Raw genomic sequence first — 19,962 nt, 5'->3', positions numbered from 1 at the left:
CTACCCCCTCCCCTTTTTACAGACTCGTCCCGAGTCGTCAAATTTTCGTGTGCCATCATGTGTAGTTTTCCCCTAGTACATTTTACCTACGGATCCCTGAGTGCGACATTCATGGTATTCGTGTCCCCAAAATAAATAACCTGAGGGCTGCGTAACTATCTAAACAAACTCACTCACACGGACGACTTAAATAAAATTGCCGGCGCTAAGACAAACATGCCGGGGGCGCACTCATATTTACAGTACATCTTAACCTTAACTTACAAATTTTACACTAAACCATGGCCCAGGATCACTGAACTCTGCAAAAGAAAAGCAGTTAGCAGGGAGCCAGGCTGCCCACATGCAGTCTCTGGCTCAAACAATGCAGGCGACAGGGAACATGGCTGGCTGCTCACACGCAGTCCAAGGCCTTCCCTTTTGAACTGAACTCAGTGAACCACAACGGTGCTTGGGCTGCACAAACGCAGTCTCCGTGCCAGCTCAAGTGGCACACGCAATGAGCACAACGAATGGACGCATGAACACAAGTACGGTGCACGGGCCGCCACTGCAGGCCCGTGTTGTAGCTGCCAACAGGGCAGTTCTCGCAGCTTGCAAACTGTTGCCTTGCGGATCCTGGCGCACATGGAAATGAACAGGGGGGGGCAAAGCAAAAATTGAACGGGGCGGTGAACGTGGGCAGTGGGCATGGCATGGCAAAGGCAGCAGGCAAACACAGCCCGCCGAAGAAGGCCGTTGCAGGCAAACACAGCCGGCAGATGAACTGGCCGGCACAGGCCTTGAAGTACCACAGCTGCAGATGATCCGGCCGGCACAGGCCTTGCAGCACAGCAGCTGCAGACGATCCAGCCGGCACAGGCCTTGCAACAAAACAACAGCTGCCGATGAAGTTGGCCGGCCTCTGCCTCGCAGCAACGCAGCCAGCAGATGAAGCTGGCCAGCCTTTGCCGTTCAGTGGAGGTTGGTGGAGGGAGTGCGGTGGTGCTGGCCACTTGGAAGGCGGGCTCGGACCTACCAACCTGTCTCCCTCCCAACCTATCGCCTTTGCCTGTCACTGTACATACCCACTCCCTTAATTTGTCAAACCCCAATTTAGCCCCAACTTATTTTTTTGTTGTTTTTATTTTTACTCCCCCACTATAAATCGTCCCCTAACCCCCTTTATCGTCTTTGTTCGGCTAACCTATCCTGTCACCTAGCCTACTCCCAACCCCTACGTTCCCTTCCCGGAGGGGAATAAGGGAGAGCTAGCGTCCTGTGTCGAGGCCCAACGAAGCCTCAGAATGGCCTCCCCAGAGTTCGGCGATCTTAACACCAAGTGGGTCCAGCGGCCCACAACGACAGCGAGGGGATGGATGGTGCGGAGGGGTACATCTCCTAATCTACCCTAACCATTTAACTGTTAAACTACCCCGGGGCTTTCAACAAGCGCCTCTTGCTTAAACTATTGGTTCCAACAACCCAGATTCCCGTCGCCTGTGTTGGTGTCCTCACAATTTCGGGCCTCGCCCCCCAATTTTCTCTCCGTGCCCTCACACGGTCTCCTGGCTGGGACACGTGGCTCCCTTTGGCAGGCACGACCCTCTGCCGATTCTCCCGCTATGGCACCCCCGGGCACTACACTGCCTCCGAGCCTACCAGCTCCCTAACACCGGGGAGTGCCCCCCATGGCACCTCCCCTGAAACGCACACGTGGCAGGCCGGCCTCCCGGGCCCCTTTCCGAGGGTCACCCGTGCCCACAACACTGCCCACGCGGCTAATGGCGCCCCGGGCCCCCGCACCAAGCAGGCGCACCCGTGCCCACTACTCTATCCCGGCCCCCCATGGGCCCATGGCCTACCGCGGCCGACTAGCTTGGTGCCCGGGGTACCCACTCAGCGATACTCACCTTTCGCAGCCACGCTCCCAAGCCCGTCAACAGGGCTCCTGCACCCCTCCAAATGGATCTCGAGCCTACTTTCCCACCAACAACAAAACGACCTCCATTTTTCAATTTGACTAACCCCCTAACTCACTTTATACTGACCCCGGGGTCCCTTGGGGGGGAGTCACTCCTCCCCCCAATCACTCATCGCACCATGCATTCCCCATTCACTCCATACACACAGACCCGCTGGCCTCACTCACTCACCATGTACTCACCTCACAACTCACCAACTCTTCAACACACACACCGCTGAACTCTGCCATCCTTCTAACTGCATCCCCTAACTAACTCGTGCTCCCACGTCGTCCCTTAAACTATAGCACGTTCCTTTTAACACTACGTAGCTAAACTACGTCCCCTCTACACATTCACTGTCTGTCACTGTCTCCAAAATAATCCCATAAATCAATTTCCCAACCTAAATCTGGCTACAATCCCTCTAACTAATCCATTCCACGGACTCCATGAGGACTTACCCCTGCCCCATGAAGTCGGTCTAAGCTAACCCTTCCCCCTAACTAGTTTCCATCCTGTGCCCAGGGTCAAGGGGGATCATCCACCCCTTGCCCAGGAATCCTGTGCACCCGAAAGTGAGGCTTGCTTTTTTTTTTTTTTTTTTTTTTTTTTTTTAATGCGCAGCATCTGCGCGGCAACTCGCGCACTTTGCACCTGCCCGTGACGTCATGCAGCTGCACGTGTTCCTCGTCCCTCCTTGGACGGTACCATCCGGCAGAGATACCCCTCCTGCCGGATTCCAACCCCACGTGCAGCCATGGCGTCACCGTGCGCATAAAAAAAAAACACAAGCCCCACGTCCCGAGGGGTTCCCCACGCGAACACATGTGCTTTGCCCGTTGGAGCTTAACACACACGATCGCGTGGAGAACCCGTCCGGTCCAAATCCGTTTACCTGCCTAAACTTTGTCCGTCCGCGGGATCGGCAAATCCACCGCGTGCGTTTCCGGACCGGGACTTCACTCTCGCAAGCGAGCACGTGGTGGTCTCGTGCGTTGCACAGCACGGACCGCGTGCTCACTGCTGGGTGAACCCGGCACGGTCCTCGAAACAACTACAGCCGCTACTCGGCTTTCGTTCCTCCCATGTCGCCGTCGTCGCCTCCATTCCACACACGCATACCTGCGTGTTACGACGCACACAGTCCACTCCATCACATTCACACCGGGAGACGCGGCTGCGTGCTCCCGCATGCCGACCGACATCTCCCTCACATACCGCTCTCTCACACACACGGTCTCCCTTGCACACAGCGACCTTGCACACGGCCGTTCACTCACGCATGCGGGGGCACTCACCCGCGGTGCCTCATCCACACACCGTGCCCCACTCATACACGCGGGGGCACTCAACCGCGGTGTCTCATCCACACACGGTGCCTCACCCACACACGCGGGGGCACTAACCCGCGGTGCCTCATCCACACACGCGGGGGCACTCACCCACGGTGCCTCATCCACACTTCGTTCCTCATCCACACTCCGTGCCTCATCCACACACACGGGGGCACTCACCCGCGGTTCCTCACTCATACACCGTGCCTCACTCACACACGCGAGGGCACTCACCCGCGGTGCCTCATTCACACTCACGGGGGCACTCAACCGCGGTTCCTCATCCACACTGGCCGTTTCACTCACACACACGGCCTCTTCCACACACGGGGACGCACTCACACCTTGCACCACACACACAGGGACAACCATACTGGGGATTTGTGTCCCCACAAGGGTCTCCGGGGCCTCTATACCCCCCCAAGCTCTCCGTGCACCCGTTCACAGCATTCCTCCTCTCAACTTCGCAAAGCACGACCGAACTCACCTGGTCGTGACTCGCTTCAAGGGGGCATACTCCCTCCCCTCGTTCCTGGAGGAGGCTATCCCGCTGCTCGCACCGGGTCCCTGCACGGTCCGCCAGCTCAACCTCATCGTCCTCCACTACCTCTGTGTGTGTGTGTGTGCATCACTTACCCCGTCTTCATCGTGTTTATTGGTCTCTGCTTCTTTCTGGCGTCTTTCCCTTATCTTTATGTAGGTCAACCTTGCTTTCTCTTTAAGTCGCTCCCGTCCTTCCCTGTTTTTCACTCCTTGCTCTTTCACGATCTCCGCGTACCTCATCCTTGCTCTCCGTATTAATTGTTCTTTTCTCTCCCTCGCAATTACTTTCACCTCGTCTCTTGTCTCCCGAATTACTTTTTCCTTACCCGCCTCCACCGCGGGCCTGTCAGCCGTTGCACCCCCTTCCAGCTCGTTTGTTCCGACACGTGGAGTCGCCATTTTAAGTTCCCTGCTCACGGCCTTCATGCCCGCCTGCAGGCATCGGCCCATGTTCTGCGTCTCACCCCGTAGTTCTTTCATTTCTTTTTTCATTTGCTTGCCCATGCTTTTCATTTCGTTTATAAATTCATTTGCGTTTGCATCCATTTTCGCTGTCATTGCCGCCAGCATGGCGAATAGCTGGGCCATGTCGGGTGCGCTTGGGTGAGCCGTTTCGGCAAGGGTCGGCGGGTTTTGGTGGAGAGGGGGGGGGAGGTGTCATACACCGCGGCCGCTGCCGCTCCTATTTCGGGCTCTGGGTTCAGTTGGGCGAGTCCGTGTTCCTGCACAATCAACATTTCCTGCTCGGGGATTCCATCCTGGACCATGGATTCTACACATTCTACATCCATTTCTAATACCCCCGGCTCCCGCTCGCCTTGAGACACCATCTTGCTTCTCGTGAAGGGTTAATTTAACTTGCTCGTAATTTGGAGGGAATCGGGGGTCGCTTCTCTCACCCCTGGACCGATTCCCGTGAATTTAGCCGGAGACAGGAGAGCCCGTTTTCCTGTTCTCCGATACCAGTGCCGCGAGGAGGGCGATGGATTTGTATCCCACTCCTGACACCAGTGTTGCGGATTTCCGCGCCCGCCGGCGTGCTGACGGCCACGTAACTCGAATCGCGGCACATCGCCCACCGGACAGACAATCCAGTCGTGACCCTCTCGGACTAACGCCGGGAACCAGTCACGGGTGGACCTTTCGGTCTCACCGCGATCGAGCCAATCAGCCCCCGCGTGGGATAGGGTTGCTCGCCGAATTCGACCTACCTAAGTACCCACGCGGAGGGTAGACCGGGCGATCGCACCTCGCCGCAGGTCGACTTCGGACACGGGCCACTTAAGCGACCCGTTCCGTACTATCAGAATAACCGAGCGGTGTTATCGTCGACCTCGACGGTTCGATTAATTTTCGGGCGTATTCAGCCCACTACCAACCCTTTACGTGAAGCAAGATGGGGATTCAATAGAGGAAAAGACGAAGCGAAGCGGGAAACAGTTCAACACAAAGCACATTTATTCGCGACACACGGGAGCACACATATACAATTCCACCAAATGCACACAGAAAAGACACAATGTAATTTACACAAAAGGCAAATGTAAAAGCGAAAACACAATGCAGAGCTAATACCGACTACCGAGCACACGGCAACACTTATACAATTCTACTTCACAGACGGCGCCGACAACACATACCCAAAACCAAGGAAAAGAATACCCTCAAGGATGAGGCGGGCCTGAGGCCGAGACCGGGTCGCGCCTACCCGTCTGGTGATGAGACGCGGAGCGGCGATGGCGCCTCAACTCCGCGGACCTCGCGGACAGTGTCTGGTAGGGGGTGGGAAAGGGGCCCCCTTGGTCGCACTATCTCAGCGCGGGGGGAAACAGGAGGGGGTTGCTGATGCTCGGGGTATAGAGGATTTTTATTATCCCGCGACGAGCGTCTCCACCTCGGCCAGGTCGCGCTGTCGGCCTCCCTGGGGTGCAGCTCCCTGCACGACGCGAGCACCCCCTCGTCTGGTGTCGCTGCCTTTCCACAGCTCCGTCCCCTCCGTTCCGACTCCAACGCACACGACGACCAGCTCCTTCTTGCCAACTCCACCGCCCGCGAAGTCTTGACTCTCTGTTTCCAACTCTCCGACTCTCCTACTCTCCTACTCTCCGCCTCTGGACTCTCCTACTCTCCGCCTCTCCGCCTCTCGACTCTCCTGGACTGACGAACACGGTCTTTTTATCAGCCCCGTAGCTTCGCCCTCTCCTCTTTGACCCCCTCCCTTCGACCTTTCACCTCGCTCCCCATTGGCCTGAGAAAAAGTGGGCGTGAAGGCTTTTTGATCCATAAATTTGCATATATCGATCGCCCTGGGGGCGGGGCCAATTCGCCCCTCGCTCACCGATTGGACGGCAAAAAGTGGGCGTGTGTCGTTTTTGATCCGTTTTTGAAGCACAAAATCCGTGATTTTGTACACGCTGTTCGGCGCGCGCCCTGCACGAGTCCAACACCGGTACCCACAGCGGGGCAAGAACGGTGGCGATGCGACGGTTGCGAGGTGTGACGGGAAGGTCGTGGCGGTTGTGGTGAAGCGGCGTTGTGGTTGGTGGTTGATGTTGTGGTTGTGGTGGTAATCATGGCGGTTGGTCCAAAATAAAGATAGCAAAAGAAAAACGGCTATCCTGAAGAGTCGCAGCACGCATAAATGACATGTATTCCCACTAGACAACTGGTTTGGGCCTAACTACACATATACTTACCGAGATACCTCACCTAAGGGACCTGAATGGTGGTTTGCGAATTTGGTAACCACAACAATATATATATATATATATATATATATATATATATATATATATATATATATATATATATATATATATATATATATACTAGACGACCCGTGAACCCTTTGAGTTCCTGTTGTGACAGCGGTTGAGAAAAAATTTCAAAAAACAAAATTTGATCCTCTATTTTTGTAATTTTTTTTAATTTTTGATTCCCCACCCCCACCCCCAAAGCCACCATAAAAGATAAATACACACCGATACATTATTTGTGGGGTTATGCTGATCCTCTGTAGCAAGTCTGGATGTAATTTGCCCAGAACTGTAGGAGTAGCACTACAAACAAACAAACACCGGTCTGTGAATTGTCGTTCGGATTTCCCATTTCAACCCATCTACCTCTATCAAGTACAGTATATATTGCATTTTGCTGGCATTCTTTTTTATGTTTCTGATTAGGTAGATGCATGCTTGTAGCTATACTTGTGGAAGATGAGCAGGCATGCATCAATAGAACGGTGAAGGAGTTTAAGCTCACTACGACCATGACTGTCATTTTTATACTTGAGCCACAAAGCATTCACAATATTGCTGAAGTACATACATACTCGTCATGTACGTAAACAAGTTACTTTGTGATTTATTAGTTCTTCTAACTCTGCACTTTGAAGTTTAACCTCTTGTTCTTCTTTAATAGACATTATTGTTTACTATATGTTAATAAAAAAAACGTTCATCTAAAATAGAGGGTATACCCTTTTAATGTACTTCGGTTTGCCAAAAAGACAAACGTTTTCCGTTCAGCATTTAGAGGATGGCGTTGATGGCAACCAGTGTGCTCTGGCAAGTGGACGTCCCTTCCCTCGAGCTCAGTGGTTGCTTGTCTGTGAAGTTGGATCAGGTGTCGTTGCGTGCATGCGTGTGCATGTGATTTGTGTAGTTGCTCCTTGATGAGAATTGGACCATGTAGAAAATAAAATGTTGTCGGTTCAACTTCAAAAGCCTTTTTAAGTTCAACTGGCAATATCATAAACTGACAATATCATCATGGTGCTGCTTTATTTTTGTTTGCATTCTTCTAACATTGTTGAACCTTCTTTTGCTCCACCAGGCCACACGTGTCTGCACGAGGCAGTGTTTGCATGCAATAATGACAATGTCAAATACCTGTTGGAAATGGGTTCAGACATTAATGCACAGGTGAGGTTTTGCTTATTCCTTGCACGATTGTTGCTTATTTCCTCCGTGATATATATATATATATATATATATATATATATATATATATATATATATATATATATATATATATATATATATATATATATATATATATATATATATATATATATATATATATATATATATATATACTGACCTTTACAGGTTGTGCACATGGTGCTGAACATGCATATGAGTGGGAAATCCCCGAAAAAGTTACAGAAACTGGATGATGTAGCAGGAATTCATAGAAATGGGGATTCACTACCACAGTCAGTGGGGAACATTCAGATCTAAAGCTATTTCCAAGGGTAAAAATAACAATAGCGTGTATTTTATGTTGAGCAATAAAAATACTCAAGGTTCCGAAAAGCCAGTTACACCAGCGGTGTCACAGCAAGCGAAACTGCGTCTGTGTGGATGGCTTCCGGAAGTTTGCAAAGTGAAGCTATGCCGATCAAACCTCTGCATGGTGAAGATTATTGAATGATTGTGTTGGAAAATTGCTGAAATGGGCACTGGCTTTCCAGAAAAATTGAGCTTGCAGCAGGTCTGTGTTACCTATTTGATTTGTTGCAGCTTTGGCAGGTCTGTCTAGGTTGGGGAAGGGAGGCGGAAGATTTCGGGGGAAAAAAAAATGCCAAATGTTAGGCCAATGATTTTCCGTGATCATGAAAAAGGGAACGGAATTCACAGAATTTGTGACTTGGAATGGAAAACTGAATCTAACACAGAAACAAATTGGGATGTAGTGAATAAAAATAATAAGAAGAATAATAATAAAATAAACTAAAAACTTGATGAGGCCAAATTACAAATAAACTGTTAACTAGATGGTGTTATTTTATGTGTGATTCTCCACAAACACCCTTTCCCACAGGCCACAGCACAATTATGAAAAGTAGTTTATAAATAAATAAATACACCGCAATTCGATGCATAAGGAATACCCTCTCTACCAGGAGCACGAGCACTGTCATTGTTCCCGTCCACGTCAATCGCAGTTGCTGTGAATCTAGATTGCTGGCACTAAATACTGAATAAAATTCCATCGAACAATCTCTGGGGAGCAGTCAAAGTGGAATTGGGTTTAAAATTCGCCCAACTTTGAAAATATAAATCGTCGGCAAACATAAAATGTCGGTCATCACAAACGATAGCCGGCGAAAACAAAAATTTGTGCAATGTTGTAACTTTTGTTTATTATGGTGAAAAAGTGTCGAAATACATGAGATTGCTAACAACGAAAACGATTAACAAATTAGAAGGGCACTCGATAGAGCACATACCTCTGCCACACTGCATGATCCAGGAGAACATATTGGGCCCAATACATTTCTGAAATTTCATGCAACTGGTGTGGATCGGCTCGCTACGCTCACCTCTCCACACGTCATTGCAGAGATTGATGGCACAGATTTTCTGTGTTGTCATGATTCACACCGATCATCATGCAAACATTTATTTTCTACAAATTTATTTACAATGTTGGTGATATTATATTTATTTGTGATATAAAATGGTTCAAGTGGTCTAAATGGTCTTTAAGGTCTGGGGGTCTTTTTGGTCCTCTTGAACATTTGGGTTGCCGGGGTCTTAACGGTCTTGGAAAGGGAGGAGGGGGGGGGAGAATCTTCAAAGGTCAAATGAGTCTCAGCAGTCAAAAGGATGAAAATGTACATTGCAATAGTAATTAATTAATACACACACACACACACACACACACACACACACACACACACACACACACACACACACACACACACACACACACACACACACACACACACACACACACACACACACACACACACACACACACACACACATCTCATCCATTTATAGTAGATCATGCCATGCTGTATATCGTTTTTAGTCCATCACTCAGTGGTGAAGAATCGCTTTAAAAATTCTCGGATCCGGATTCAGATCTTCACCAAAATCTAATTGGTTTGTGCTTGTCACACATCGAACCTGTACATCAAGTTTCGTTCGAATCCGTCCACAACTTTTTTGAGATATCGTGCAATATATCGTTTTTAGCCCCATCTATCAATAGTGAAGAATCACTTTTAAAAATTCCAGTAATCAGATCCATATCTGAACTAATCAGTTTGTCCTTGTCACACACCCAACCTGCCCACCAAATTTCATCTGGATCTGTCCACAACTTTTTGACATACACTACCAGTCAAAGGTTTTAGAACACCCCCATTTTTCCAGTTTTTACTGAAATTTAAACAGTTCAAGTCCAGTGAATAACCTAAAATGGTACAAAGCTAAGTGGTAAACAGCTAGAGGTTTTTAAAAAAAGTTTAGATTACCAAAAACTGAAAAATAATGTAAATTTCAGAGTTGTTAAAAAAGGCGCTTTTCATGTAACAAGTAATGGGTTAGCAACTGCAGCTGTTCTGCAGCAATGAAAGTAAATTTAGCCTTGAAAGTTGATGCAAACAATTCTGACAGGTGTCGCAACTTTTGTTGATTAGTTACAAACCCTCTGTCTACATAAAAGCAGTGTTGGAACAGACTGTGTTGCTACACCCTCAAACATTATTTGAACAATATTGTACTGCAGGAAGTAGTATATTGCTGTCATAATGGCAAGAAAAAGACAATTAACAAAGGAAGACAGACAGACCATAAAACCCTTAAAAGTGCAGGTCTTTGCTTTCGAGAAATTTCAAAGAAGCCAAAGTGTCAGTGAGTACAGTTTCCTACACCATCAAAAGGCACTTGGAAACTGGAGGAAACTTTGACAGGAAGAGGACTGGCAGACCCAAAGCCACAACACAATCAGAAGACAAGTTTCTGAGTCAACAGCTTGCGTGATAGGCGGCTCACAGGACAGCAGCTTCAAGCACAGCTTAACACTGGTCGAAGTAAGGAAGTCTCAATTTCAACTGTGAAGAGAAGACTTCGAGCTGCAGGTTTGACAGGTCGAGTGGCAGTAGGAAAGCCATTGCTAAGATGGCAAAATAAGAAAAAGAGGCTTGCCTGGGCCATGAAGCAACGCCAGTGGACAACTGAAAATTGGAAGAAGGTCTTATGGACCTATGAATCAAAATATGAAATCTTCGGTTCATCTCACATGGTTTTTGTATGCCGTCGAGTAGTCGAAAGGATGGTTCCTCAGTGTGTAACGCCAACTGTCAAATGCCAACTCTCAAGCGTGATGATCAGGTGCTCTTTTGCTGGATCCAGAGTTGGCAACTTGCACAGAGTGACTGGCATCCTGAACCAAAACCCTAACCCTAACAGCATTTTGCAGCGCCATTCAATACCCACTGGTCTATGCCGAGTTGGTCAGGGGTTCATCTTACAGCAAGATAACGACCCAAAACCTACCTCGAGGCTATGTCAGAACTACCTTAGAAGAAAAGAACAAGACGGTAGGCTTCAAATCATGGAATGGCCAGCATGGTCTCCAGACTTAAACCCCATCGAGCTGGTTTGGGATGAACTGGACAGAAGGGTGAAAGCAATGCAACCTCCAAGTGCAACACATTTGTGGGAACTTCTGCAACAGTGTTGGGAAGAACTTTCCGAACAATATTTGATTTCCATTGTAGAAAGAATCCCACGAGTATGTTCGGCTGTTGTATCTGCAAAAGGTGGCTACTTTGATGAGTCAAAAATTTAGATTAAATTTCGTTCAACAAAACGATTCCATGATTTCCTTTTTTATCTGCAATTGTTTATTTGTTCTGATCCCTGATCAATTGTTATGATCCCTGTGTGTCGTAAAAGGCGACCAGGGTTGGCGTCAAGAAGGGCATCCGGCCATAAAACATTGCCTCAAGAAAAAGCCAAACCCCTGCACAGCAGGGAAAAATGGCTGTAAAAACGGTCATTATATATTAATGTTTATTTGTTCTCTGCTTTAATTTCAGAGTACATTGAAACATGAAACTGCTGAAATTTCAGGAAAAACTGAAAAAATCGGGGTGTTCTAAAACTTTTGACCGGTAGTGTATCCTGTACACAAACAGACGTGGGTGTAAACATAACCTCCTTCCACCTTCGGTGGCGGAGGTAAAAGTACAAACTAGAGTTCATAGAACACCTTACCCCACACAGTCTTGAGAGAAAAAAAGGACATGGGCAGGGTCTGCGAGCATCAAGTTGGATTGGTCAAGATGATGTAAAATGTCATTTTGTCCCAGTACTGCTAAACGGAAGGCTTTTTAAGGTCCCAAAAAGGTGATTTGTGTTCTACAGTGTTCAAGTCTATAATTCAATCAAAATAAAATGATTTTTTTTTAAAGGTTGCAGGAAAAAAAAAAAAGATACGTTTGGCCATTTACCACCGTTGATGCAGCGTCTTTTACATCACGTTGTTTAACACATTACATTAGTTCTTTGTGTGCTTGTGTCCTTTTATGATGTCCTGAAAAACAATAAATTTCCTGTTTTGAATGATTTGCTATTTTGTTTGACTGCCAGACAGGCAGATGGAATAAATAAAAAATAAAAAAACTATCTATCGTCGATGTGTGTGCCGTCCCTTGGATGTACGTTTAACTTGGCATCCCATCTGCTACCATTAATTGGTGCAAGTTAAAGATCCCGCTGTGTCCTTTGCGAATAGTAGGCGAGCTATCGCCGGCATCCTGAACCAGTTCCGAATTCCTGTCATAACCTGAGTCAAACGTCAGCCAGTTCGTGAAAGACTTGTGCCAAAACTTCCCCAGGCCAATCCCACAAGAATGTGGGAATAATTGTGGCCATTAAAGAAGAAGACGGCGACTTGTTTTGAAATTGGCACCAGAGATAAAAGAGTTCAACAGGTAGAGGTGCATTCAAAGTACACCGCTCCCATGCCAAATAAATAAATAACAAATCCTCCAGCCTGCGACATGGTGCCCCCGGCGATGCCGCCGTGGAGACGGAGACAGAATTGTGAGGGAGTGGTGCACTTCTTAGGTGAATGTGTACAAATGATACTGACTTGCCATGCAGCACGTGGATACAGATTTGGGATTGGGCGACGTACGTTAATTTATTGATTCATCCATTAATTGCGTAATTAAAATAAATAATAATTGTAAAGTAATTGATTTCTCATTCAATTGCCTGATAGCATACCAAAACCACCACTGTTTCATCCAAATCTAACTTTTTTGAAAATTAAGTCATTTGTCAAAATGAATAATTAATCGATTAAATAAAAAATACCCTTTATAGCTAGATCGCTTGTTCGATCGATTTAAAAAAAAAAAGAAATCGTCTATCCAAATATCAGTTTTGTAGCTCAAAAGGTGTCTGAGATATTGCCCCGATGAGAAAGAAAAGAAAATAAGTAATTAATAAATCGATACTAATTAAGTAATAAATCAATCAATTAGTAATTCAAAAAAAAAAAACATTTAATACCGTTTTTGCCAAAACACATATTCACTTTTGTCCCCAAATTCCTAGCTTCCGAGCTCAATGAATGGCTGAGATATCGCCTGAACAGAGTAAAAACTGAGTTCTCCCTTCCTTCGTTGCCGGCGATGACGTCATGCATTGATTGGATATGGAATTGGGAAGGAGCAGTGTTCAATAATGATGAGAAAACACAAGAGCAGCAACAAATGAGCTGCTCCCTCAAGTTGCTATTCGTTGGGCTTTGAGCTGTGCTTGCTCATGTTGGTTGTTTGGGGGGTGGGGGGTGGAAGAACTTCAGATTGTACTTTTGGAGGAAAAAGTCCATTGAAGCAATGTGGTTGTATACTTTGGTGCGTGTATTCGGTGGGGGTTATAGCACAGAAACATTTTTGGGCCTTCTTTAACAGTTGCAGGTTGAGTTTTGAGGGAACCAGGTGGAGAAGAATCTTTCATCAAAGCCTTGACTCATGTTTCGCATTTGGTTTATGTGAAGATGCAACCACCTTCACTGGCCCGTATGTATACTTTGTGCTAACTGTATGTGGCTGTGCTGTGCACACAGGACCCGAAGAGTGGCCATACGGCATTGCATTTTGCCGTTGAACTCCGTAGGCCGACCCTTGTTGAGCTCTTGGCTAAAAAGAATGCAGACATCAATGCATCGACATACAGTGGTTGCACGCCACTGCATCTAGCTGTGGGTCGTGGGGCAATGGACCTGGCCGTTATGCTGTTGGCATCCGGTGCTGATGCCGGCTTACGAAATATGGAGCAGGACTCTGCTTTTGACCTGGCTGGAAGTAACGAAGAGGTGGGATTGTAGCACTGCTTCATCTGTTCTTTGCTGCATTCACTGTGTTTGTTTTCATTTGACACACACACACACACACACAATTTTTATTTCCCTAACTGGTGCCACTAGACCATCGGAGATGAACTCCCCAGATGCTGAACGGAGGCATTATTTTAAATTAAAGCGCCAGTGGCGGTTCATGAAAAGGTGAATATATTCAATGTGTGCCTGCTGGCAATTTTCTCATGAAGAAACTGATTGAGCCTTGGAACCAACAGAATTAATAAATAATTCGGTTTAATGAAAATGTGAATACAAAAACCTGGGAAGGGAGCAAATAAACCACTGTTGCAGAGAAAAATGTGAAGAAGAGGAATACATCTCGCTTACGACTCTAAAAATGTATGGGGTTGATCTACTTCCCCTATCCTTATTGACAAAATGATCTCTCAAAGGGTCGGACACTCAGAGAAAGAGGGTTTGAAGATGAGGAAGATTAAAAAAACAAAAATAGGCTTCGTTCAGGCCTAGTCAAGTCGAGCGAGGTGCCCTCACCTAGATTGAATGGGAGAAGCAGACTGCAATTCCTCAACACATGATGTGCTGTGAGGTGGGTCTCTGGCCAGCGCAGGTGAACCCTGTGTCACCAGACTCTCACTCCACACTCACCTGATCCTCAGCTCAGATTTGACACAGACCTCACATGAGAGGGCCAAGCTTTCAACTGAACTTTCTCCTCAAAACCGTCGCTCGCGTGACATCGTCAGATGTGCCCATTGATTGACCGGCTCGAGTATACTGTTGATTGGTCCAATTGAAATATGAACCGGGTGCTACTTGGCTCGAGGACTTTTGGTTGCAAGGTTAGTGAGTAGAAAGGAAAAAGGTTGTTAATCAAATGAGTAAATGAACTAGTACGGCACTTGTAGCGTGTGTTCGTTCTATTCTTCTTTCAACTTCCATTCTCATGGCCCAAGCTTCACAACCAAACAATAGCCTTACACAGGCTAAATACTCTCTTAGAATTTCCTGCTTGTGAAAGGTCGCTCCTAACTATTTCCATTCATTCCAACCAACCTTCAGCGACTTCTGCTGCCTCAGTGACGTCCAACATGTTTCCAAAGTCACAAAGAAAAATTATACGTTTACATATGCGCATCAAAAGCCAATCACGTCTCTCACCCGTAATTGAAGGAAACAACGAATCAGCTCTTACTTAATCATCTCCGTGTGTGTGTGTGTGTGTGTGTGTGTGTGTGTGTGTGTGTGTGTGTGTGTGTGTGTGTGTGTGTGTGTGTGTGTGTGTGTGTGTGTGTGTGTGTGTGTGTGTGTGTGTGTGTGTGTGTGTGTGTGTGTTATTCAACCAGTTATTGGGCTGCAGATGTTTGGATTGAACCTTCAAGGTATTTTGACATTGTTTTCCGTCTCGCCAAAGAAAGTTTTGATGTTTATGAAAGATTCCAAATTATTGCAATTTTGACTTGATGAATTAGAGTTTAAAAAAAAAAAAAAAAAAAAGCTTTTGGATGGAAATGAGGATTCACATGATGCAGAATGTTGTGAGAAGAAAAAGTATTTTGTGGAAATTCTTTGTTAATCACTTGTTTTTGTTCATTTTGCAGCTGAATATTTTGTCTACTTACGACGACCTGAAGATTGGAGGTCAACCAGTGTTTTAAATATTTTGCAAGGGTGTTAATGGAAATGGAGGTTGTTCTCCATGGTTTGATTGTTTGGTTATATTTTAACCCATTAGGTGCAAACTCTACCGTAGTGAACAGAATATTGGTCGAGGTATGCCAACTGCCTTGGGATGCAAGGAGAAACTGAAGTTTTGTTTCGGTCATTAACTCCTTTTTTTTTTCTCCAACCAATCATCAGTTTCTCTCATTTTGCATGGCGGTTAGCATTCCTTGTTTCCCACGGCGCTGAGCATACTTCGATCGACGTTATGTTGTTCTACCTGTCCACCACGCAGATTGACATTCGTGTTCATGAGCAAGACTAGTTTTTCATTATTCCGTAATCGGTTTGGCTGCTGCTGCTTCTTCTTTCAGACTAGCAATAACCCGCGCTCTGCGCGACATGCTGGGGTTGGTGTGTTTGAGAAAGGAACTGATGCAGAGTTTCAGGAGTAATTTTACTTTAATGCAGTAAGTGGAATATGATTTCACTGTTACAGAACCATTTTATTTACTTTTTTGTACCATGCACCTCGTATGGTCTTTGAGATAATGTAACCTGAATATCACGTTACTCGAGCGCAGAATAAAGTCGAAGATAGCGCGACACGAAACCACAAACTCGGAAATAATATATAAGATGTTGTACATGGCTGCATGTAGAATCATACTGGAGGTGTCACTGTGTCGTTGATGCAGTGCCCCTGCAGGTTAGGGCAGGGATTTTAAATTGGATCATGGTACCAGCAATAGGTCGCCTACTCTTCACGAAGGACACCGTGGGAAATTTAACGTCCACCAACGAATGCCGGCAGATGGGATTCCCAGTTTAACATTCATCCGATGGATGGCACATACATTGATGAATCACCAGGATGACAGTTTATAGCTCTGCTGAGATTCAAACCCCAGATTGACAGCTACCTTTATGCTATCCTGCCAGCCCCATCAATATGGCTAAGCTCGATTATAAAAAAAAATAATACTAAGTCTGAAGACTACGATGGTTCACGAGCGGTATTTGACGATGTAGATTGTTTCAGAAGTCAAGGATGAGACAATGTGATAATGTTTGACCAAGTTATAAAAATGATCAACATGATGTGGTACGAGTGGCAGGTTATTAGCTAAATGTCGAAAACCCAGTTTCGTTCAACTTTCAAAATTTGACCTTTGCATAACCTTTAAAGGTCACAAAACAAAGTTGTGGACATTAAAATAAGGAAACAGGATACGTGTTATAGCTTATTGGAATTAGTTCGTCGAAGAAGGTCGAAAACCCGGTCCGATTCCCACAACTTTGAAAATTTGACCTTTGTGAACTTTAAAGGTCAAGGATTATGACCTTTGGTGCAAAACTTCCTCTGGAACATTCCAGGAACAATATAACGTCATATAGGCTTTATGGCATTTCACACTCCTCGGATTATCCAAACTTTGATGAAAGCGTAAAAACAAACTTGAAGGGGGCGCCACGGGAAAGGTGTTCGAGATAGAGCAAAATAGTTTCAAGACTTTAGGTGGGGAATGACCTCAAGATTATGCATAACAAATATTGTCATCCCAGCTCTCAAAGTTTGGGCGGTCATATGATTTTTATGTCAAAATTAGAAATTTTCTAAGTTCGTGACCTTGTGACCTTGACCTTGGGACGAAAATGAAAAATCGAGCTCCGTGGGGCTATGCAGGTGCCATTGGGCTAACCAAATACCAAATTCCCTGTCAGATTCGACAAACACCGAGGAGAAGATGCACATTGAAATTGGCTACCCCCTAAAAACACTTTTTTTGGGCGTAGCTCAGCCCATCATGGGCGCACCACGCCCATTTTCAGGAAAACACAACTAGATCATGGTATAAACCTCCCACCAAAATTTTATCAGGATCGGATCAAAACCCACGGAGCTATGCTTGGGACAGACAGACAGACAGACAGACACACACACAACAATAACGAATATAGTGGTCACTTATTTTTTTCGTGAAAATATTTTTTCACTTTTTTCGTGAACCAATAATGAAAAGCCTTTTTCAGTTGGTCTTTCAGAAAAATGTAAATATATCTTGGAATACTAATTTTACAATAATTTGGAATGCTTCTTTAATTGCAGTTTTCCTGGGTAAGAGATTATCTTTGTGGTGGAGACGATTCATTTCCTTTGGATGTCGCAGGGCTTTGTAGGCTTTGGTTGATGGGAGGAAATTTGAAGAGAATAATTGTAGTTGTACAAATATTTTCTTGTGAGGAATTTGGAGCACTTGACTTTTTTGTTTGTTTTTTGTTTTGGCATATTAATGTCATGTGTCATTCGAATCAAACGTGAATGATAAATCTATTCGTAACCCTGTCCAGCACTTTGTAATCATGTTTTTGTTGTTGAGGGTTCACCCCATGCAGTTAAATCATGCACCGTAAGAGCTTTGAACCTTTGTTTGTTTCGGTTTTTTATTATTCCAGCATTAAAATGAAACGATTTTGATATAAAAGCACAATTTTACTTTTTACGGTGCTCACCGCCAAGCTCATTGTAAAACATTTATTATCTAAATATTTCTTTTATGTGGAAACTATAATTTCTATCATAACTGCTGTTCTTTGAGATATCCCTTTGTGTCCAATTGTTTTTGATAGCCTTCCTGTTGCGGAATTCAACTCGGTCATTTGTAATTGTCTGTGCCAACTTAGATTGCAAATTTTCTGCATCACTGTGTACAAGGCAAATTAAGAGGATTAACCAGAATATATCTTGCAATGAAAACAATTTGCTTGCTTGATGCAAGCCTTGCCGCCCTCATTAAGAACCTGTGAAAAGCTCCAACCCCTCATCTTGGCTGCCGGGTAGCTGTCATTTTGTTGGGGCGCGACTATGCCGCTGATGTCATGCCCCCATACCAGTACACCGGTACTCATTTAGCCGACCACGGAAGGATGACAGACTGAGTCAACCCCACCTGGTGTTAATTCAGCGGCCAATGGGGCTCAAACTCAGGATCTAAAGCCAGCCACCTTAACCACTTAGCCAACACCAGCCTTCTCTCATGAGCTGGTGGAACAGGAGCAAATTTCAGACAAACACACAGACACAGTCCAAGCTCTGCCCTCCCCTCGGTAAATTTGCATTCTTCACCCACCTGTAGGGTAGGTAAACAGTGTGTGTGGTGTGTATGTATATGTATATATACACATACACACTGAAAGCATTAGCATATTTATATAATTTTGCTTGGCATCGAAGATACAAAAATAGAAATCCACAAAATTGGAATACTTATTTACAGGAATGTAAATTCCCAGTGCTGAAACATCATTTGATGGCAATTAATGTCTTAAATAAGGTATACATTGCTGCATGATGATGGTGAAATAACGTACACATGTTTCGGGCTTGTTAGCATAAAAATGATAATGTCAAAAATGTAATTTTTTAATGTACATTGTTCGAGGTGTTTGTCTAAAATATAGTTTATCTATTAAAGTGCAAAGGTATACCAAGATTGAGTCGGTATCCTTATTACCCCGCACGCACGACGCGAAACGCAGGGTTAAGCAATTGCTTCATTTCTGTCTGTCCATTCCTCCGTCCCTCCACAAACATCATTTTATGATTAAGCAACAACTTGATTTCAATTGAAAATTATATTTTGAACACGAATTGAAAAGCAAACGTGTTATTTAACATACTTTGTCTCTGAAGTCATCCCAATTGTGCATTTGCAGAGAGGAGTGAAATGATAGTTTTAGTCTGTCTGCCTGCCTGGCAGTGAAACATAATTGAAATTCATTCCAACCAGGAAACTTACCATTTTAACGATGTCATAAAGGACACAAACAACAGGCACAAATAACTAATGTGACATGTTGCATAAGTTGGTGTAATAGCCACTGCTTCAATGGCAGTAAACTTCAGAATTTTTTTTTAATGTAATGCGACCTTTACAATATTTATTTAATTCAAATTTAATGATATACCTGAACACTGTAGAACAAAATTTGCCTTATTGCTTCTAACAACCTCCAGTTTTGCAGTATTTGAAATGAGAAACTCAGCATCAGAGAAATGGGAAACCTTTAAGGATCAAATGTGTTGAGTGCAGAGCAAGTACATTCCAATGAGGTGTAAAACTAGAAACAGAAAGAGGCCAGGGTGTTTGAGCAGAAAAATAAGGAATGCTATTAAGGAGAAGCAGAAGGCATTTATTGGGTTTAAAATAATAGGACTGCAGTTAGATTGATATCACTATCGGAGTAAACAGAGGCAAGTGAAGAAAATAACTCTGCAAGCCAAAAGAGAGTATGATAAGGACATGGCTAAGAATATTAAACATAATGGCAAGGATTTCTTTAAG

At 45.1% G+C, this 19,962-nt stretch overlaps 1 protein-coding gene across 1 annotated transcript in view; it reads left to right on the top strand.

Moving 5' to 3' along the window:
- The window catches only part of LOC147023830 (NF-kappa-B inhibitor epsilon-like), a 33,520-nt gene extending 14,412 nt beyond the window's left edge, over positions 1-19,108 (top strand). The window contains exons 4-6 of the mRNA XM_085889680.1: positions 7,658-7,746; positions 13,703-13,951; positions 15,556-19,108. Of these exons, the coding sequence (XP_085745806.1) occupies positions 7,658-7,746; positions 13,703-13,951; positions 15,556-15,612 (395 nt within the window). The 3' untranslated portion in view covers positions 15,613-19,108. The remainder of the gene's footprint in view (positions 1-7,657; positions 7,747-13,702; positions 13,952-15,555) is intronic.
- Positions 19,109-19,962: the final 854 nt, after the last annotated feature.

This window comes from Eptatretus burgeri, chromosome 7 (genome assembly GCF_056783735.1).
Source record: "Eptatretus burgeri isolate ZD-2024b chromosome 7, Ebu_testis_v1, whole genome shotgun sequence".
Taxonomy (NCBI): domain Eukaryota; kingdom Metazoa; phylum Chordata; class Myxini; order Myxiniformes; family Myxinidae; genus Eptatretus; species Eptatretus burgeri.
The sequence above is the reverse complement of the archived record's forward strand: the minus strand, read 5'-3'. Positions and strand labels throughout refer to the sequence as shown.